This window comes from Vidua chalybeata, chromosome 1 (genome assembly GCF_026979565.1).
Source record: "Vidua chalybeata isolate OUT-0048 chromosome 1, bVidCha1 merged haplotype, whole genome shotgun sequence".
NCBI classification, from domain to species: Eukaryota; Metazoa; Chordata; class Aves; order Passeriformes; family Viduidae; genus Vidua; species Vidua chalybeata.
The window spans coordinates 590,563-610,848 of record NC_071530.1 but is presented as its reverse complement, the minus strand read 5'-3'; the positions used below and the strand labels follow the sequence as shown (position 1 = coordinate 610,848).

The 20,286-nt window shown below is 70.3% G+C and overlaps 3 protein-coding genes and 2 non-coding genes across 5 annotated transcripts; all 5 read right to left on the bottom strand.

Annotated features, from left to right (window-relative positions):
• Window positions 1-97: 97 nt before the first annotated feature.
• On the bottom strand, window positions 98-5,660 carry NACAD (NAC alpha domain containing; the record flags this gene model as incomplete). Its single annotated transcript, XM_053950940.1, has 8 exons — window positions 98-239; window positions 757-879; window positions 1,097-1,228; window positions 1,303-1,449; window positions 1,721-1,804; window positions 1,878-1,966; window positions 2,047-2,223; window positions 2,510-5,660. Coding segments are annotated over 8 exons (3,918 nt in total), but the record flags the coding sequence as incomplete, so codon positions are not given.
• LOC128784910 (rRNA 2'-O-methyltransferase fibrillarin-like) lies at window positions 5,566-8,017 on the bottom strand. The gene is made up of 2 exons (XM_053936813.1): window positions 7,728-8,017; window positions 5,566-5,745 (listed from the first exon to the last, which is right to left on the bottom strand). The coding sequence occupies exons 1-2, from the start codon at window positions 7,898-7,900 to the stop codon at window positions 5,664-5,666; spliced, it is 255 nt and encodes an 84-aa protein (XP_053792788.1). The 5' UTR covers window positions 7,901-8,017; the 3' UTR covers window positions 5,566-5,663.
• Window positions 8,018-9,619: 1,602 nt separating this feature from the next.
• On the bottom strand, window positions 9,620-19,576 carry TBRG4 (transforming growth factor beta regulator 4). The gene is made up of 11 exons (XM_053936630.1): window positions 19,486-19,576; window positions 18,631-19,093; window positions 15,757-16,071; window positions 14,719-14,890; window positions 14,127-14,284; window positions 13,350-13,460; window positions 12,846-12,990; window positions 12,005-12,256; window positions 11,151-11,262; window positions 10,798-10,912; window positions 9,620-10,083 (listed from the first exon to the last, which is right to left on the bottom strand). Exons 2-11 carry the CDS (start codon window positions 19,060-19,062, stop codon window positions 9,958-9,960), a joined length of 1,938 nt encoding a protein of 645 aa, XP_053792605.1. The 5' UTR covers window positions 19,063-19,093; window positions 19,486-19,576; the 3' UTR covers window positions 9,620-9,957.
• Window positions 11,351-11,466, bottom strand: LOC128801890 (small nucleolar RNA SNORA5). The gene has a single exon (XR_008435271.1). It is a non-coding gene; the product is annotated as a small nucleolar RNA SNORA5 (small nucleolar RNA).
• Window positions 12,619-12,743, bottom strand: LOC128801883 (small nucleolar RNA SNORA5). The gene has a single exon (XR_008435270.1). It is a non-coding gene; the product is annotated as a small nucleolar RNA SNORA5 (small nucleolar RNA).
• Window positions 19,577-20,286: the final 710 nt, after the last annotated feature.

The following is a 20,286-nucleotide window of genomic DNA, read 5'->3' as shown; positions in this document are numbered from 1 at the left end:
TCCCCCATTCCCAGTTACACCCCCGGGCGCTGCCCCCCCATCCCACTGCTGGAAAAGGGGCTCCCCAAGCTCCCAAAATCAGGCCTGGGAGGCGAGGTGCGATCCAAGGGGTGCAGGAGGCCTTTATTGAGCAGTCCAGGGGGCCAGGAGGAGGATGGGGGGCAGCAGGAAGGATTTGGGGGGGCTCTGTGCATCTATACAGGGGGCCAGGACACCCCCGGCTGCTACATGGTCAGCTCCTGTGGGAGAGAGCAGAGGCAGGAATTCCAGGGTCACCCCCAATTCCTGCTGGGGAGAGGGGGCACAGCCCCAATTCCCACTGGGAAAAGGGGGGGGGGGTCACAGCCCCAATTCCCACTGGGAAAAGGGGGGGGGGGCACAGCCCCAATTCCCCTGGGGAAAAGGGGGGGGTCACAGCCCCAATTCCTCTGGGAAAAGGGGGGGGGGGTCACAGCCCCAATTCCCACTGGGAAAAGGAGGGGGGCTCACAGCCCCAATTCCCCTGGGAAAAGGGGGGGGTCACAGCCCCAATTCCCCTGGGGAAAAGGGGGGGAGTCACAGTCCCAATTCCCCTGGGAAAAGGAGGGGGGGGGTCACAGCCCCAATTCCCCCGGGAAAAGGAGGGGGGGGGTCACAGCCCCAATTCCCCCGGGAAAAGGGGGAGGGGGGCACAGCCCCAATTCCCCCGGGAAAAGGAGGGGGGGGATCACAGCCCCAATTCCCCCGGGAAAAGGAGGGTCACAGCCCCCCACTCACCATGATGGCGTTGACGATGTCGTTGTTGTTGTGCCGCAGGGCCCGCACGGCCTTGGGCCGTGACACGTTGGCCTGGGCCATCACCAGCTCGATGTCCCGCACCTCCAGCCCTGTCTCGTCCACCTGGGGGGGGGGCACAGCGCTGTGAGACCCCCCCCCGTGGCACACACCCAGCCCTGAACGCCAGAGACCCCCCCGCACCCCTCCCAGGCCGCTCCGCCTCGGCCATGCCCAGCTCAACACCTGCACCTCCACCCTGTCCCGGCCACCCCGGGGTCACAGCACTGTCACCCCCCCCCCACGGCACCCCGGGGGGCTCTCAGAGCCCCCCAGCACGCACCTCCTCCTCCTCCTCGCTCTCCTCCTTGATGGCCAGGGCGGGAGCAGCGTCGGTCACGAGCGCCGAGTGCTCCAGGGGCACCTTGAACTTCTCAGCCGCTGCCTTGTGCACTTGCTGGGACAGGTCCTCGATCTGGGGGAAACGCGGGGTCACCGCGGCGCCCCCCCGAGCCAGCAGCTCCCCCCCCCAAAGCCCCCCGAGCCCACCTTGGCCTCCCCGAAGACGATGTAGATGTCGGACGCGGGGCTCTTGAAGACGTCGGGTTTGGAGATGACGAACAGGATGTTCTTGGATTTGCGGATGGTGATGCGTGTGACGCCGTGGATCTGCCGCAGCCCCAGCTTGGACATGGCCTGGGGGGGGGGCACAGAGTGACCCCCCGCACCCTGGCACAGCAGCCGGGGGAGACGCAGCCCCCCGCAGCCCCCCAAATCCCCGGGGTAACAGAGCCAGAGATGGGGGATGCTGTCCCTCAGCACGGCCAGGACGGGCCCCCCCAGCCCACGGTGAGTCCCACCCCAGAGTGAGGACCTGCCCCTCCAAATTCCCAGCACTGACCCCCCCCCTCCCCAAACCCTGGGATGGGACCCCAACCCTAAGGGGCACCCCAGGGACCCCCCCCACCTTCCGGGCCTTCTTCTCGCTGCGGCTCTGCTTGGCTTTGCTGAGCGGTTCCTCTCCGGGGCCGAGGGCGTGGCCGAGGGGCACCTGCGAGAGGTGGGGTCAGCGGGGCCCCCACAGCCCGGGGGTCCCCGCCACCCCCGACCCCCCAAAACCCCACCTGGGGCTGGGCAGGGGGCAGCTCCGAGCCCTCGGGCTCCTCCAGCTCCGGGATGGACTCGTCGTTGCTCTCGGACTCGTTCCCGGACCCTGTGTAAAAAAGGGGGGGGGGTGAGAGGGGCTCCCCGGACCCCCCAAAGGCGGGGGTACCCCACGGGACCCCCCCTCACCTCGGTGGTTGGGCTGGCAGCGCTGGGGGGCCGGGGGGGGCTGGGGGGCCTCAGCCTCGCTGGACGAGCTCGACTCCGACTGCAGAGACCCCCGGGGGGGGGCCCGGCCCCCCCCAGCCCCTGGGCCCCCTGCCCGGCCCCGGGGCTCCGGCTCCTTCTGCGGGGAGGGCTGGGGGGCTGAGAGGGCAGAGGGGCTGAGCTGGGGGCCCCCCAAAACCCCTCTGGGGGCTCAGCCCCGCCTGTTCACCCCCATCGCCCTCCCTGGGACCCCCAAAGGCACCCCCAGCTCCCCTGACTGCCCACCCCGGTCCCAACACCCATGGCAAGGGGTCAGTGGGGGGGGCTGAGCTGGTGGTGCCCCCCAAACCCCCCCGTGTGGCCGCACCCACCCAGGGACCCCCAGAGTCCCCCCGTGGGCAGTGCCCAGCCCCACAGCCATGAGGGGTTTGGGGGGCTCTCTTACCTTCGAGGTGCTTCCTGGAGAGGGGCAGCCCCGGGGGGGGCTCCTGGCTGGGGGGGGGCCTGGGCGGGCTGGGGGCCAGGGCGGCAGGAGGAGGCACTTGGCTGAGTTTGGGGGGTGCAGGGCAGGGGGGCTCGGCAGGAGGAGGCCCCGGCCGAGCCCCCGCGGCGGGCAGGGGGCTGGGTGCGACCCCCCCCGCGGCCTCCTCTTCCTCCTGCTGCTCGGGGGGGCCGGGGGGACTCGGGGGGACTTTGGCATCGGTGTCCCCTGCAGCATGGCCGGGGGGCTCAGGGCCCGGCCGGGGGGTGGGGGGCTCCTGCGGGGCGGGGGGCAGGACCCCCGGGGCCCCCCGGAGCGGGGCGGTGACACCCGGCCCGGCCCCGCGCCCCGAAAAGGCACCGGGTGGTGGGAGCGGTTCGGGGGGGGCCGGGGGGGTCCCCACAAACACCTCCCGCTCCGAGGCCGTGAACTGCGGCGAGGGGGGCGCGGGGGCCGCATCCTCATCCTCTTCTTCCTCCTCCTCCTCCTCGGGCTCTCCGCGGGGCCCGGCGGGGCTCGGGGGGGCCTCTCCGGTGACGAAGCTGGAGTCGGCGCGGGAGCGCGACGCGTCCGGCAGCTCCGGGGGCAAATCCTCGGCCGAGGCGGTGGCCGCGTCCCCCCCCTCCTCAGGGACATCCCCAGGGCGCTGTGACAGCGTCGCCTGCGCCAGGGGACACGGGGGGACAGCCGGGGACTCGTGGGATGGGGCCACCCCGGCTGCCGGCGCCACGGGGAACACGGCCCGGGCCGGGGGACACGGGGCAGGGACAGCGGCCAGGGGGCTGGGGGCCACCACGGTGTCCACCGGGCCGGGGGTCGCCGCATCAGTGGTCACGGTGGCCGGCTCATCCTGGGAGGCTGGTGTCACCAATGTCACCGGTTTGGTGTCCGTCACGCTCGGGGTCACCGGGGCAGCGTCCGTGGTGTCCATCAGGGCAGGGGTCACCGATGTCACCAGGTCGGTGGCCGCAGGGTTACTCTCATCCAGGGCGGGTGGTGTCACTGATGTCACCAGGTTGGTGGCCGCAGTGGCCATCAGGGTAGGTGTCACTGATGTCACCAAGTCAGTGGCCACAGCATCCTTCAGGGTGGATGTCACCAGGATAGTGTCCACAACTTCCATCTTGTCCAGCAGGCTGGGTGTCACCGGTGTCACCAGGTCAGTGGCCACGATACCCAGCTCATGTGGTGGGCTTGGTGTCACTGGTGTCACCAGGCTGGTGGCCACAGTGTCGGGCTCATCTGGGGAGCCGGGTGCCACCAGTGGGGTTGGTGTCACCAGGTCAGTGGCCACGGTGTCCGGCTCATCTGGGGGGCTGGGTGCCACCAATGCCACGACATCAGGGGCTGCAGCATCTGACGGGCTGGGTGCCACCAGGCTGGTGGCTGTGCTGTCCGTCAGGCTGGCTGTCACCGGAGCAGCGGCCGCAGCGTCCAGCTCGTCCAGCAGGGTTGGTGTCCCTGGTGTCACCGTGTCAGTGGCCACAGTGTCGGGCTCGTCAGGCGGGCTGGGTGTCACCGGGCTGGTGGCTGCAGCGTCCTTCTCATCCAGGGGGGTCGGTGTCACTGGTGTCACCACAGCGCTGGCCACAGTGTCCCTGTCATCCAGGGGGGTCGGTGTCACCAGGTCAGCGGCCACCGAGTCCATCAGGCTGGGTGTCACTGGTGTCACCACGTCACTGGCCGCAGTGTCCCTGTCATCCAGGGGGGTCGGTGTCACCAGGCCGGTGGCTGCAGAGTCCGGCTCGCTGTGGCCGTCAGGGCTCCCCACTGTCCCCGCGCTGAGCTCAAGGTCATTGTCACCATCACTGTCACCCCCAGGGCCATCCTGGGGCTCCCCATTGGTCCCCCCCAGCTGGTGGCTCTGGGGGTCCCGGGCACAGAGCACAGGGGCCTGGGGCACAGGGTCGGTCACTGCCAGCTCCGGGCACGGTCCCTGGCCCAGCGCCGCTCCAGAACCTTCTGCGGCTGCCGCCTCCTCCTCCTCGGGGGGCTCCGGCGGGGGCCACGCCCCGGTGATGGTGACAAAGGCGTCGCCGTCCAGCTCTGCGTCCCCTCCGGGGGGTGCCAGGGGCGTCCCCGAGGATCCGGGAGCCGCGTCCCGGCGGGCGGGGCGGCACGGGGAGCCGGCACGGAGGTGGAGCTCGACACCGGCAGGGCCGGGGGAGGCCGGGGGCGTCCCCGGCGGTGTCGCCGCGTCCCCCGCGTGCCGCTCGCTGCCGTAGAGCCGCTCGTCCTCGTCCCCGTCGTAGGCGGCCGAGTCCGAGGAGGCGTCGGTGTCGTCGCGGAAGGCGAAGGCCTCGTCCCCCCCCTCGGGGATGGAGCTCTCGGACAGCGAGCGCAGGAAGGACGCCGAGGTGCTGCCTTCATCCTCCTCCTCCTCCTCGGCGGGGGCCCGGGGTGAGATCTCCACGGCCTCGGCCTGGAAGAGGAGGCTGCCGCGGAACGGGAGCAGCGCCGCCGGGATCAGCCCCGAGCCCTCCTCCTCCTCCTCCTCCTCCGGCGTCCGCCCGTCCTCATCATCATCATCATCCTCATCATCCGCACAGCCCGGCGGGGCGAAGGGACCGTCCTCATCATCATCATCATCGTCATCCTCCTCCTCGGGGGACAGCGGGGGGAAGGCCGGGGGGTCCCCCAGGCCGGGGGGCAGCACCAGGGCCCCCCCCAGACCTTCGGCCTCGCCCTCAGCCTCCCCCAGGCCTTCGGCCTCGGCCGCCAGGTTGGGGGAGCAGGACGGGGAGGTGCTGGCGGTGCCCGAGGAGCCCCAGCTGCCGCCCTCGGCCGTCATGTAGGAGCCCGAGGGGGACGTGGGGGGCGAGCACAGCCCCTCGCTGTCCCCGTCCGTCGGCTCCTCGGGGGGGGGCGGCCGCGCCCCCCCGGCCCGCACCGGCGTCGAGGGGGCCGTGAAGAACAGCTCGGGGTCCAGCGCGGGGGGCGGCCCGGGGGGGGCTCCTTGGGGGGCGCGGGGAAGGGACAAGGCACGGGGGGCCCCCCCCGGGGCTCGGGCGGGGGGCAGCGCGTCTCCTCCCCCATCACAATGCGGGTGTCCAGCGGGTCCGCGGGCGGCGGCGGCCGGCACGGGGAGCCGGGGGGGGCGGCGGCGGCGGGGCCGGGGTCACAGCTGGCCCCCTCGGGCGGGGGGCGAGCCTCCTCCTTGGCCGGCATCGGCGGGGGGGTCGCGGGCATCGGCGAGGGGGCTGCGGAGAGAGGGGACAGCCCTGAGTGCCACGGCCCCCCCCGGGGTCACCGTGGGGAGAGGGGACAGCCCTGAGTGCCACAAGCCCCCCCCGGGGTCACCCCGTGACGGAGGAACGGGGGACACCCAGGGCAGTGCCCTGGGGGCGGGCTGGGGTGGGAGAACAGGGTGACCCCCATCAGCGACCTGCGGGACGGTCCCGAGAGGTTTGGGGGGCACGGAGGTGTTGGGGGGGGGGACAGCAGCATCACCCCGTCCCCAAACCCCTCTCTGAGGGGGGCACGCGGTTGCACCAAGGCGGGACCCCGACCCAGACCCCCCCTCAGTGGGGTGGGGGGGGGCGGAGGGCGCGTCCCCCCTCACAGCCCCCTCCCCGGGGCGCTCGGTTCGGGGGTCCTCAGCCCTGCCGTGCCCACCGCTCCCCCCAAAAAACCACCCGCGCCCCCCCCCCCATCACCTGTGCTCCTCCCCGCGTCACCTGAGGCGCCCGGGGACGGCTCCATGGGGCGGTGGGAGCCGCGGTCGCCCCCGGCCCCGGCTGCAGCGCGGCCCCGCCGCCCCCCGGGCCTTATAAAGGGGCGGGGGGGGGAGGGGCGGCGCGGGGGGGGGGGAGGGGCGGCGCGGGGGGAGCCGGGAGGGGGCGGGGCCTGGCGGGGTCTGCGCGGGGCAGGTGCCGCTGTCCCCCCCCCCCCCCCCCCAGTCTGAAATGGTTCAGTCCGGCACAACCCCCCCGCCACGTGCTGGTGACCCCCGAAAGGCTCATTAAAGGGGGGGGGGTCCTGTCCCACCGACACCCCCGGTGCCGTTTTGGGGGGGACTCTGCCTCATAAGGGGGGGGGGCTGCCGGGACCCCGTTAATTCAGCGCGTCCCTGCCCGGCCGCGGCTGCCCCGCGCCTTGGGCGCTGTTTTGGGGTCCCCTCTGTTCCTGTCCCACCGACCCCCCCTGCACAAACCTCACCCCTTTCCTGGGGACGCCCAGCCTCAGCTCTGGGGGGGCACTGAGGCACAGGGGGAGGGTGACACTGGGGTGTGTCCCTCTCCCGCTCGCCGCTGCCGCCAGCCCCGCAGGAAGGTGCGGATGGCCCTGGCGATTTCTCCCGGCTGTCCCCAGCCCCCCCCCCCGACACGTGACAGTGGCCCCCCGGGGACACCGGTGTGGGGTGACCTTGGGCTGTGCCTCAGTTTCCCACCATGGGGGTGGGACGGTGCTGCGGAGGGGGGGGCGAGGCTCAGCCCCTCCAGTACGGTGGGGGCACAACCCGATGCCGACCCCCGCTGGGTTCCTGGGGTTGAGGGTGGTGACACCGAAGCGAGGTCCCCCAAGTGCCCCGTGCCCCGCCGGGGGGGCCGGGCCGGAGCCCCCCGGTTGTGCCAGGCCCGGAGCCCGGGCGGTGGCGGCTGCCGAGAGCCGCGGCCGGGCCGCGTCCTCCCGCTCCATCCTCATCCTCCCGCTCCGGCATTCCCGCTCTGCTCCCCATTTCCCCGCTCCATCCTCATCCTCCGGCTCTGTCCTTCATCCCCCAGCTCCATCCTCATCCTCCGGCTCCATCATCGCACCTCTGTCCTTCATCCCCCACCTCGATCCACCTTTCCTCTGCTCCATCCTCATCCTCCCATCCTGCAGCCCTCCCTGCTCCGTCCTTCATCCCCCAGCTCCATCCTCATCCCTACATCCCTCAGCCCTCCATGGCTCCCGCTCTGCCTTTCATCTCTCCATCTCCATCCTGATGGCTCCGGCTCCCTCCTCCCTGCTCCGTCCTTCATCCCGCCGGCTCCATCCTCCCGTTCCATCCTCATCCTCCTGCTCCGTCCTTTCCGCTCCGTCCTTCATCCTTCCGGCTCCGTCCTTCATCCCCCCCCACTCCATCCTCATCGCCCCGGCTCCATCCCCATTCTCCGGCTCCATCCCGCGCCCCCATCCCTGCGCTCCCATTCTTCCCGCTCCCTCCTCATCCTCCCGCTCCCGCTCCCCCCGGCCTCACCTGCCTCCGCTCCCTCCGGCATCCCGTTCTCCTTCTCCGATCCGCCCCCCCCGGCGGATTTCAGGGATTCTCCGGGCTCGGCGCTGCCCGCGGCCCCCCCCGGCCCGGCCCCCCCCGCTCCCCCCGCTCGGCTCGGCCGGGCGGACGCGGCTGCGGCGGCGGCGCCGGAGCATCAGCGGGGCTGGGGCGGGGGCGGGGGTCCCGGCCCGCCTGATGTCAGCGGGAGTCGCGCCCCGCGCGGCCCCGGCTCTGTCGCGATAGAGGGTTTGTGCCGGAGGGCGCGGGGCGGGCGCCAGGCGCTGCGGCGGCGGGGGGGGGGGGGGGGGGGGGGGGGTGGCCGGGCCCACCCAGCGCTTGCATCAGCTCCGGGTGGGGGGCGCGAGGGCGGGGCCCGGCCTCAGTTTCCCCCACTTTGTCTCCTAAAAAAGGGGGATGAGCAGCCCGCGGTGTCCTGGGCGGAATTGGGGAGGGGGACACAGGGCGGAGCCCCCCCCCAAAGCGTCTGCGCGGGCGTGGTGACAGCGGGGGGGGGGGGGGGGAGCCGCGCGTCCCCCCCGCGTGTCCCCGGAGCACCGGGGGTGCGGGATGAGGGCGGGCATTGTCCCCCCCGGCTGGCCGTGCCCGCGCTGCCGGTGCCAGGCACAGCCCCGGGCGGTGACTCAGCAGCTCCCGCCCCGCCGTGTCCCCCCCCCGGCACCGGGTGTCCCCCCCCGCCGGCCCGCGTCCCCCTCCCGGGGGGCCGGAGGGGTCCCGGGGCCAGGTGGCCGCTGATCTGTCTCCAAAGCCCTTCCTGGCCGCGGTGCGTCCCCCCCAGGCTCGACCTGAGCCACCTTTGTGCCCCCCAGACTCATCCTGAGCCACCTTTGTGCCCCCCAGGCTCGTCCTGAGCCACCTTTGTGCCCCCCAGGCTCGTCCTGAGCCACCTTTGTGCCCCCCAGGCTAGTCCTGAGCCACCTTTGTCCCCCCAGGCTCGTCCTGAGCCACCTTTGTCCCCCCCAGGCTCGTCTTGAGCCACCTTTGTCACCCCCAGGCTCGTCCTGAGCCACCTTTGTGCCCCCCAGACTCATCCTGAGCCACCTTTGTGCCCCCCAGGCTCGTCCTGAGCCACCTTTGTCCCCCCCAGGCTCGTCCTGAGCCACCTTTGTCCCCCTGCCCCGTGCGGGGACTCGCGGCCTGAGGGTCACGGGGGACCCGGTGGGGGCTCCAGCCGGGACGTGCCCCTCCCAGTCAGAGACCCCCGGTGCCTGCCCTGCTCCCCACCCCCGGCCAGCCCGGAGCCAGCCCCGTCCCTGTCCCCGTCCCCCCGGGGACAATCCCGGGATAATCGGGAATCAAGGCCGGTGGCTCCTGACGCCGATCCCGGCTCAGACCGGCGGCCCCGGGCACAGGGCTGGGGGACACGGGGGGCGCGGGCACAGCCACATGCCACCAACACTGATGGCACTGACACCCACCCAGTGTCACCCAGGCCTGATGTCACCCAGCCCCAATGTCACCTGTCCCTGCTATCACCCGACCCCAATGTCACCCAGCCTCACTGTCACTCCCCCATGTCACATCCCCAATGCCAACCGCCACGGATGTCACTTGGCTCCCATGTCACCTGTCCAGGTGCCACCAAGCCCCAATGTCACCCAGCCCCAATGTCACCTGGCCATGATGCCAACTAGCTCCTACATCATCAGCCTGGATGTCACCTGGTCCCAATGACACCCGGCACGATGGCAACTGTCCCCAATGTCATGTGTCTCCAATGCCACCCATCCCCACCGTCCCCAAAGTCCCCTATGACATCCATCCCCAATGTCATGTCCCCAATGATACCCATCCCCAATGTCACCCGTCCCCAGTGCCACCTGTCCCCTGTGCCACCATGGCCACCACCATCCCTGTACAGTTCTGGGTTTATTTGAGCCGTTGGTGACACGGAGCAGCAGCACTGGAGCCACACGGGGACACGGGGACCTCGCTGTGGGGACGTGCCCGGTGACCTGGTGACGTGGCCACCTTGCTGTGGGGACGTGCCCACCCGGGCACGGTGACCTGGTGACGTGGCCACCTTGCTGTGGGGACGTGCCCACCCAGGCACGGTGACCTGGTGACGTGGCCACCTCGCTGTGGGGACGTGCCCACCTGGGCTCAGCCACTGGGCCACCTGGGCGTGGTGACCCGCTCACATTGGCACAGGGACGCGGCCACCTGGCTGAGGTGAGGAGGCCACGTGGGCGGGTCAGGTGGCCGCGTCGGTGGCCGTGTCACCGGCCGTGTCACTGGCCAGGGCCTTGGCCACCTTGTCCTTCAGGTAGGCCACGCGCTGCCGCTCCAGCTTCAGCTCCAGGAACTCGTAGTGGGGCACCTGCAGGGGACAGGGGTGTGACAGCAGCCCAGGGCGTCCCAGCTGTGTCCCCTCCTGGCCCCGGCTGTGCCATGGCACCCACCTGAGTGTCAGCACCCATCTGGGGTCCCAGTGCCCACCCTGGGACGTGCCACCACCCAGCCAGGTGCGACAGTGACACTGCCAGGGGAGTGACAACGACACCAGGGGCTGACAGTGACCCCGGGGGGTGACACGTGGCTGTCACACTCCCCCCCGGGCTATAATTACCCCCAGGGGTTAATCCTGGATGACCCCACAGGATCAGCTCGTCTGTGTCACCTCCCTGTCACCCCTGTCCCCCCCAGCAGCTGGCAGGTGGCCCGGGGGGATCACGGTGGCTCATCCCTGCTGAGCCCCAGGCTCAGGCTGGTGTCAGTGCCTCCGTCCCAACGGAGCCAGCTGTGCCCAGCTGTGCCAGGGGGACAGTGGCACCCGGCTGCCGCCACCAGGGTGGCCACAGGCACAGGGACCGTCCCCTGGGCTGGGCACAGGTGAGGCCACACCTGGGGGCACCTCACAGGATGGGGGCTGGGCTCTGCTCCCAAGAGGGAGGTTCAGGAGGCATTCGGGGAATATTTTTGGGAATATTTCTCCTGGAAAGGGCTGGGTGTGGATGTGTCCCGTGGGGCCGGGCTGGGCGGGGTGGCAGGGCGGGGCACACGCAGCTGCTCCCAGGGTGTTCCCGGCGCTCACCTCGGCCAGCAGGAAGCCGGCGGCTCGCAGGTGCCTGCGGGCCAGCGAGCCCCGGCCCAGCAGCTCCCGGCCCCGCGAGCTGAACTGCGGCAGCTCCCAGCGCAGCACGGCCACCCTGGGGACAGGGGACGGGACAGGGGACGGCCACTGAGCGCGGGCACCCCGAGCCCGCCCCGCGGCGCCTGAGCTCTGCCCCTCCCATCACCTCCTGTCCCCTGTCCCCTCCTCTCCCTCTCCTCCCGCACTGACCCTTCCTATTCCCCCTCCTCATCCCCTCCCCGTTCCTCCCCTGCTGTCCCCTCCTCTCCCCTCTGCTGCCTCCCCCGTCCCCCATCCCTGCTGTCCCCACCCACCTCCTGGCCCCCGGTGGCAGTGCCTTTGTCCCCTCGGAGTGGGACAAGTGGGGGGCAGCGAAGTCCCTCACGGGCAGGGGTTTGTTGTCACTGTCCAGCACCGCCTCGGCATCTGCAGGGACAGGGGGGACACGGGGACTCAGAGCCACCCGGGGGCTCTGCTGACCCCACCCCGGGAAGGGCCGTGTCCGTGGGGATCCGCCTGCCCGGGCCCCACGGCAGGGGACAGGGGACGTGCGGGGCACGGAGGTCGCTGTGGCAGCCGGTGGCCGGTCCCCGACACTGGGGGACAGGGACCGAATTTGACTGGGCTGCAAGAGGGTGACAGGGGGGTGGCAGGGCTGTGACAGAGCCAGGAGGGCTGGAGGGTGACAGGGAAAGGTGACAGGGCGGGTGACAGGGCTGGGGTGGGCTGGAGGGTAACAGAGAAAGGTGACAGGGTGGGTGCCAGAGGAAGGTAACGGGGTGACAGGGCTGGGGGGACTGGGGGTCAGAGGGGAAGGTAGCAGGGGTGGGGGTGCCAGGGCCGGGGGGGGTGCCAGGTGGCACTGGAAGGTGCCCAGGTGGGTGGCAGGCCCGGGGGTGGCACTGGAAGGTGCCCAGGCGGGTGGCAGTGGAAGGTGCCCAGGCAGGTGACAGGGCAGGGAGGTGGCACTGGAAGGTGCCCAGGTGGGTGGCACTGGAAGGTGCCCAGGCGGGTGACAAGCCCGGGGGTGGCAGTGTAAGGTGCCCAGGCGGGTGACAAGCCCGGGGGTGGCAGTGTAAGGTGCCCAGGCGGGTGACAGGCCCGGGGGTGGCAGTGTAAGGTGCCCAGGCGGGTGACAGGCCCGGGGGTGGCAGCGGGTGGCACTCACCAATGTCCCAGCCGTACACTGTGCTCACGTTGTACCGGACGAGGTCGTGGCCCCCCAGTGCCCCCGGCAGTGCCTCCCACAGCCCCCGCTGCAGGGGGGTGGCCTTCTCTTTGTCCTTGTCCCTGTCCCCGTCCCTCCCCAGCACCTCGGGGGGCAGGAAGGGCCCCTCGTAGCCCGGGGCCTCCAGCCTGGCCGTGGCGTTGATGTGCAGCAGCTTCAGCCACGAGCTCTGCGCCCGCGGGGAGGTGTCACCTGCAGGACGGGTGGGGACGCGCTCAGGTGACACCCAGGGACACAGGAACGGCCCCTGGCGGCGCCGGGGAAGGCTCAGGGGAGGCAGTGGGAACATTCCCCATGGAAAGGGCTGTGCAGCCCCAGCCTGGATGTGGCACCTGGCACGGGGGCCGTGTCCCCCGGGCTCAGATGGCACCCAAGGGCCAGGGGAACGGCCCCAGGCGGTGCCAGGGCATGCCCGCGTGGGATGTGGGGAATATTCCTCCTGGAAAGGGCTCAGCAGCCGTGGGGCTGTGACACCTGGGACAGGCTGTACCCCCAGGTGAACTCCAGCACCTGAGAAGCCCCCCCAGCCCCAGCACTCCCAGATTCCGTGTCTCCAGTGGCGTTCGCCCCCCGGGTCCCACGGGAGGGGACACGGGGCACGTGGGCACGGAGGTCGCTGTGGCAGCCGGTGGCCGGTCCCCGCCATGGGGGGACAGGGACCGAATTTGACTGGGCTGCAGCTGCCAGAACTGCCAGCAGCACCTGTGGGACAGGTGACCCCACCCACCCGCCCCGCCCGAGCTCCTGCCCAATCCCGAATCCCCGCTCTGCCGGGGCTCACCTCGCAGGCGGGCCTGGAACTCGGGGGACAGCACCTGGCGCAGGTGGGGGGCCCGGGGCTGCTGCAGGACGCACAGGGACCACACCACATCCGTCAGCAGGTGCATGTCCAGCTGCTGCTCCTGCCCCTGCAGCCGCTCGTGGATCTGCGCGGGGAACGGATCACGCAGGTGTCCCTCGGGGGGGGCCGCAGGGCCCCTCCCGGGTGATCCCTCGCCCCACGGATTCAGCCATCCAACAGCCCCTTTCCCACGGGAACGTGCCAGGGGGACACCCGCGCTCCGGGACAGGTGACAGCTTGGGGGGGTCACCTGGAGGGGGTTCCAGGGCCTCTCCCGGTGCTGGAAGTGGGAGCTGGGAGGGATTTGGGACACCTGGAGTGCCAGGACATGGGAAAACGGGGAATTTGGGAGGCTCTGGGGAAGGAATCTGTAGCTGCGGGGGGGTCTCTGAGGTCCCTCCCCACCCAGACCACTCGGGAATTCCGGGATCCCAGGGACGTCACCATGGAGAAGAACTCCTCGCTGGAGCTGGGCTGGAAGTTGAGGCGGGCGAAGGACACGAGGACCCCGCAGAGCTGGGTGACGGACAGGTTCTGCGTGTTGTCCAGGCAGTACTGTGGGAAAAACGGGAATGTGGGGCTGTCCAGAACAGGGACGGGAGGGAGAGGTTGGACACATCAGCCAGAGACACCTCCCAGGTGGGAAAACCAGAGTGAGGGAATCTCGGGACGTTCTCCAGGCACGAGGGCAAGCTCTGAAACACCCCAGCGTGGATGGAAAGAGCAGGGGCACGAACCTGGAAGGAACTGGGCCAGAAGTGGCAGGAAGCTGGGAGAGGAGCAGCAAGGAAAAGGTTGGGAACATCAGCAGGGACCGTGCTGGGTGGGACACCAGGGGTGAGGGATCCCTGGGATCTTATCCAGCTACAAGGGCAGGCCTGGAATGTCTCAGTCTGGATGGGCACGTGCAGAGAGGTGAAATGGGACAGAAATGGGACAGAACTGGGACGGAACCAGCAGCAGCAGTCACAGCTGCAGGGTCTGGATGGAGCCACATCCAGTGGGAAATGATCCCCGATTCCCCCTGGGAATGGTGACAGAGCTTGGACAGGGAGGGGCCCTCACTGCCACCTGCTCCCAGGTGACAACGGCCCAGACCGGTGAGAGGAACCTGCTCTGCCCGGTTCCTGCTGCGAAAGGTGACAACACCCCCTGCACAGGTGAGTGTCCCCTGCCTCCCCCATGGCCAGGTGAGGTCCCCCCTTGTCCCCCAGGCCTCACCTGAGCGATGGCCTCGGCGAGGGGCCGGCTGAGCCAGCGCAGGCTGGCGAAGGAGCGGGCACAGCGCAGCACCTGAGCCGGGCTCAGGCTGCCCAGGTGAGGCTGCAGCTCCAGGGACAGGCGGTGCAGCACCTGCGGCTGCTGGAAGCTCAGCTTACCTGTGCCAAGGGGGGACAGCTCAGCACAGGGGGCTCCGAGCACCTCTGTCCTGTGTCCCCCCCGCCACAGGTGACAGCTGGGAACGGTCACCCAGAGAGGAAAGGCTCCAGGGACACCTCAGAGCCCTCCCAGTGCCTAAAGGGGCTCCAGGTGAGCTGGGGAGGGACAGGGGACACCCAGGGTGATGGAATGGCCTCAGGCTGAACTCCCAGGGATTTGGGACACCTGGAATGACAGGACACCGAGAACGGCGTCCCCGATGACCCTGGTTCCATACCTGCAACACAGAGCTGACCTGGATTCCCTCACCCCACCTGCCCGGGAGAGGTTTGGGACCTCAAAGCTCACCTGGCCGCCCCCACACCCAGCCCCGGGACAGCGACACGGAGCCGTGGATTTGCCCCCAGCCCCCGCAGTGGCCCCTGGCACTCACTGAAGGCGAAGAGCAGGTCGGTGAGCACGGGCAGGGGCAGCTCGGCGGGTTTCTGCAGCAGGTGGTAGGACAGGGCCCGCAGCAGGGGCACGCAGCGGCGCTGCTGCAGCGCCAGCGCCAGCGCCACGCGGCGCAGCTCGTCAGGGTCAAACTGCTCGGCCAGCTCCAGGGCCTGGCAGGGACAGGCACAGGTGAGATGGGACAGGGGAGATGGGACAGGTGAGACAGGACAGGTGAAACGGGGACAGGGACACAGGAACAGGGATAGAACTGCTCGGCCAGCTCCAGGGCCTGGCAGGGACAGGCACAGGTGAGATGGGACAGGTGAGAGAGGGACAAGTGAAACAGGGACAGGGATACAGGAACAGGGATAGAACTGCTCGGCCAGCTCCAGGGCTTGGCAGGGACAGCGACAGGTGAGACAAGACAGGGGAGAGAGGACAGGTGAGACAGGGACAGGAATCAAACTGCCCAGCCAGCTCCAGGGCCTGGCAGGGACAGGCACAGGTGAGATGGGACAGGTGAGACAGGACAGGTGAGACAGGACAGGTGAAACGGGGACAGGGACACAGGAACAGGGATAGAACTGCTCGGCCAGCTCCAGGGCCTGGCAGGGACAGGGACAGGGGAGACAGGGACAGGTGAGATGGGACAGGGGAGACAGGGGACAAGGAAGACAGGTGAGACAGGGACAGAGGGGAGACACGGACAGAGACACAGGGAAGGGCCACAACTGCTTGGCCAGCTCCAGAACCTGGCACAGGTACAGGGACAGGTGAGACAGGAACAGAACTGCTTGGCCAGCTCCAGGGCCTGGCAGGGACAGCAACAGGTGAGACAGGGGACAGGGACACAGGCACAGGTGAGACAGGGACAGGGGAGACAGGTCACAGGTGGGAGAGGGGAGACAGAGCACAGGTGGCGCAGGTGACCCCAGGAGGGCCTGCTGAGCCCAGGTGACCCCACCCAGCCCAGGCTGAGGGCCCGGCTCCCCCCCAGCGAGCCACGCCCTGCCACGCCCAGGTGTGCGGGTCCCACCTTGTCCTCCAGGCGCTCCATCAGGGCGGGGGACAGGTGTCCCACCTTGGCCATGAGCGTCACCACGGTGCGGGTGCCGTCCAGCTCGGTCCAGCGCAGCTCCAGCTTGCGCAGCACCTCGGGCAGCAGGAGCCCGTCGTGGCCCTGCCCCGCCAGCTGCTCGGCCAGCTGCACCAGCTGCCGCAGGGGCAGGCGCCGCAGCCGCCACAGCACCTCCTGCTCCACCGAGCGCACCTGGCGCCCGCCCCGCGCCAGCCCCAGCGCCGGCAGGCTGCGCAGCAGCTGCAGCAGCGGCGCGTTCCACACCTGCGAGATCTGCGCGGGATGGGGACATGGGGACAGGTGTGACACGGGGCCACCAGCCCTGTTCCACACCTGCGAGATCTGCACGGGACGGGGACAGGGACATGGGGACAGGTGTGACACAGGGACACCAGCCCTGTTCCACACCTGCGAGATCTGCACGGGATGGGGACAGGGACAGGTGTGACACAGGGACACAGGGACAGGTGTGAAACAGTGACACCAGGCGTGTTCCACACCTGCGAGATCTGCACGGGACAGGGACAGGGACATGGGGACAGGTGTGACACAGGGACACCAGCCCTGTTCCACACCTGCGAGATCTGCACGGGATGGGGACAGGGACAGGTGTGACACAGGGACACGGGGACAGGTGTGACACAGGGCCACCAGGCGCGTTCCACACCTGCGAGATCTGTGCGGGACAGGGACAGGGACATGGGGACAGGTGTGACATGGGGCCACCAGCCCTGTTCCACACCTGCGAGATCTGCACGGGATGGGGACAGGGACACGGGGACAGGTGTGACACAGGGACACCAGGCATGTTCCACACCTGTGAGATCTGCACGGGACAGGGACAGGGACACGGGGACAGGTGTGAAACAGTGACACCAGGCATGTTCCACACCTGCGAGATCTGCACGGGACAGGGACAGGTGTGACATGGGGCCACCAGCCCTGTTCCACACCTGCGAGATCTGCATGGGACAGGGACATGGGGACAGGTGTGACACAGGGACACCAGGCATGTTCCACACCTGCGAGATCTGCACGGGACAGGGACAGGGACATGGGGACAGGTGTGACACAGGGACACCAGGCATGTTCCACACCTGCGAGATCTGCACGGGACAGGGACACGGGGACAGGTGTGACACGGGGCCACCAGCCCTGTTCCACATCTGCGAGATCTGCACGGGACAGGGACAGGGACACGGGGACAGGTGTGAAACAGTGACACCAGCCCTGTTCCACACCTGCGAGATCTGCACGGGACGGGGACGGGGACAGGGACACAGGGACAGGTGTGAAACAGGGATACCAGGCCTGTTCCACACCTGTGAGATCTGCATGGCACAGGGACAGGGACACGGGCACAGGTGTGACACAGAGACACATGTGACACAGGGCCACCAGCCACGTTCCGCACCCAACACATCTGCCACAGGGACAGGTGTGGTGCAGATGTGGGACAGGGGCAGCCAGCGAGGATTTGGGGCACTGCTCCTCTACCTGTGCCACCTCCCAGGTGCGCCCTGAACCCGCTGGAGGGACCCAGCCACTGCAGCCCCGTCCCCAGGAGCACTGCCAGGTGTGTCCCCAGCACTCCCAGGTGTGTCCCCAGCAGTCCCAGCCCTGTCCCCAGCGCTCCCAGCCCTGTCCCCAGCACTCCCAGCCCTGTCCCCAGCAGTCCCAGCCCTGTCCCCAGCACTCCCAGGTGTGTCCCCAGCACTCCCAGCCCTGTCCCCAGCACTCCCAGGTGTGTCCCCAGCACTCCCAGGTGTGTCCCCAGCAGTCCCAGCCCTGTCCCCAGCAGTCCCAGGTGTGTCCCCAGCGCTCCCAGCCCTGTCCCCAGCACTCCCAGCCCTGTCCCCAGCACTCCCAGCTGTGTCCCCAGCGCTCCCAGCCCTGTCCCCAGCACTCCCAGCCCTGTCCCCAGCACTCCCAGCCCTGTCCCCAGCACTCCCAGCTGTGTCCCCAGCGCTCCCAGCCCTGTCCCCAGCACTCCCAGCCCTGTCCCCAGCACTCCCAGCTGTGTCCCCAGCACTCCCAGCCCTGTCCCCAGCACTCCCAGCCCTGTCCCCAGCACTCCCAGGTGTGTCCCCAGCGCTCCCAGCTGTGTCCCCAGCACTCCCAGCCCTGTCCCCAGCACTCCCAGCCCTGTCCCCAGCACTCCCAGCTGTGTCCCCAGCACTCCCAGGTGTGTCCCCAGCACTCCCAGCCCTGTCCCCAGCGCTCCCAGGTGTGTCCCCAGCACTCCCAGGTGTGTCCCCAGCACTCCCAGCCCTGTCCCCAGCACTCCCAGCCCTGTCCCCAGCACTCCCAGCCCTGTCCCCAGCACTCCCAGGTGTGTCCCCAGCGCTCCCAGCTGTGTCCCCAGCACTCCCAGCCCTGTCCCCAGCACTCCCAGCCCTGTCCCCAGCACTCCCAGCTGTGTCCCCAGCACTCCCAGGTGTGTCCCCAGCAGTCCCAGCCCTGTCCCCAGCACTCCCAGCTGTGTCCCCAGCACTCCCAGGTGTGTCCCCAGCACTCCCAGCCCTGTCCCCAGCACTCCCAGCCCTGTCCCCAGCGCTCCCAGGTGTGTCCCCAGCACTCCCAGCTGTGTCCCCAGCACTCCCAGGTGTGTCCCCAGCACTCCCAGGTGTGTCCCCAGCACTCCCAGCCCTGTCCCCAGCACTCCCAGGTGTGTCCCCAGCACTCCCAGCTGTGTCCCCAGCACTCCCAGGTGTGTCCCCAGCACTCCCAGCCCTGTCCCCAGCACTCCCAGCCCTGTCCCCAGCACTCCCAGCCCTGTCCCCAGCACTCCCAGCCCTGTCCCCAGCGCTCCCAGCCCTGTCCCCAGCCCACCTGCGTGTCCAGGACGGCCAGCAGGCGCTGGAAGCGGGGGTCCCCGCGCAGGCCGGCGCTGTCCAGGCGCTGCTCGCCGCTCATGCGGGCCAGGCGGCCGATGGCCAGCGCCGCCAGGTTGCTGCTCAGGCCGGGCCCGTGGCTCAGCTGCAGCAGCTCCTGCGGGCTGCCGGCGGCGCGGATCAGCTCCCGCAGCCGCTGCTCCTCGCCGTCCTCGCGCGCCCGCGCCCGGGGCCCCTCGGCCGCCCGGGCCGGGTCCGTGTGCAGGGCAGGTCCATGGCCCGTGTGCAGGGCAGGTCCATGGCCGGTGAGCAGGCCGGGCCCCGGGCCGGTGAGCAGAGCAGGTCCATGGCCGGTGAGCAGGCCGGGCCCCGGGCCGGGCGCGGGCGGCAGCAGCCGGCGGCAGCAGCGGCGGAGCAGGCGCGCGGCCATGGGCGAGGCTCAGCGCCGCATCCCGGGACGGCTGCGCGGTGGAACGGCGTCGGAACGGGCCCGCGCCGGGACGCCGCCCCCGCTCCCGGCCTCCCCCGCTGCGTTCCGCTTCCCCACGGTCCTTCCCGGGCCCGCTTCCCCACCCCCGTGTCCCACAGTCCCGGTCCCGTTCCCATCCCCGTTCCCGATCCCGTTCCCGATCCCGTTCCCATCCCCATCCCCGATCCCGTCCCCGTTCCCATTCCCGATCCCGTTCCCAGTTCCCATCCCCGTTCCCGATCCCGATCCCATCCCCGTTCCCGTTCCCATTCCCGATCCCGATCCCATCCCCGTTCCCGTTTCCATTCCCATTCCCGATCCCGTTCCCATCCCCGTTCCCGTTCCCATTCCCATTTCCCGTTCCCGTTCCCGGCCCTCTCTGACCTCTCCCGCCCCGGCCCCACGCACGGGCCGCCACTGAGGCGCACGGTTACGACGTCACCGCGCCGCGCCCGCTCGCTATTGGCCGCTCGGCTGCGTCATCACGCGGCGGCGGCGCCTTTTCCGTGACGGGCCGAGAGCGCGGGCGCCATCGGCGCCGGAGCCCCCACGGGGCGTCCCCCGGAATGTCCCCCGGAATGTTCCCCGGAGCGTCCCCGGAGCGTCCCCGGAGCGTCCCTCCCGCGGTGTCCCCGCGGTGTCCCCGCGGTGTCCCCGCGTTCCGGGGGGGGCCGGGCGCTCCCACCCGCCCGCCTCTCTGTGGGGCGCCCTCGTGTGGTGGCGGGGGAAACTGCAGCCACCGCCGCCCCCAGTGCCCCCCAGTTCATCCCAGTGCCCCCCCTCGAGTCCCCCAGTTCATCCCAGTGCCCCCCAGTTCATCCCAGTGCCCCCCCTCGAGTCCCCCAGTTCATCCCAGTGCCCCCCCCGGAGATCCCCAGTTCATCCCAGTGCCCCCCAGTTCATCCCAGTGCCCCCCCTCGAGTCCCCCAGTTCATCCCAGTGCCCCCCTGGAGATCCCCAGTCCATCCCAGTGCCCCCCAGTTCATCCCAGTGCCCCCCCTCGAGTCCCCCAGTTCATCCCAGTGCCCCCCAGTTCATCCCAGTGCCCCCCCCGGAGATCCCCAGTCCATCCCAGTGCCCCCCAGTTCATCCCAGTGCCCCCCCGGAGATCCCAGTTCATCCCAGTGCCCCCCTGGAGGTCCCCAGTTGATCCCAGTGCCCCCCCGGTCCCCCAGTTCGCACAGT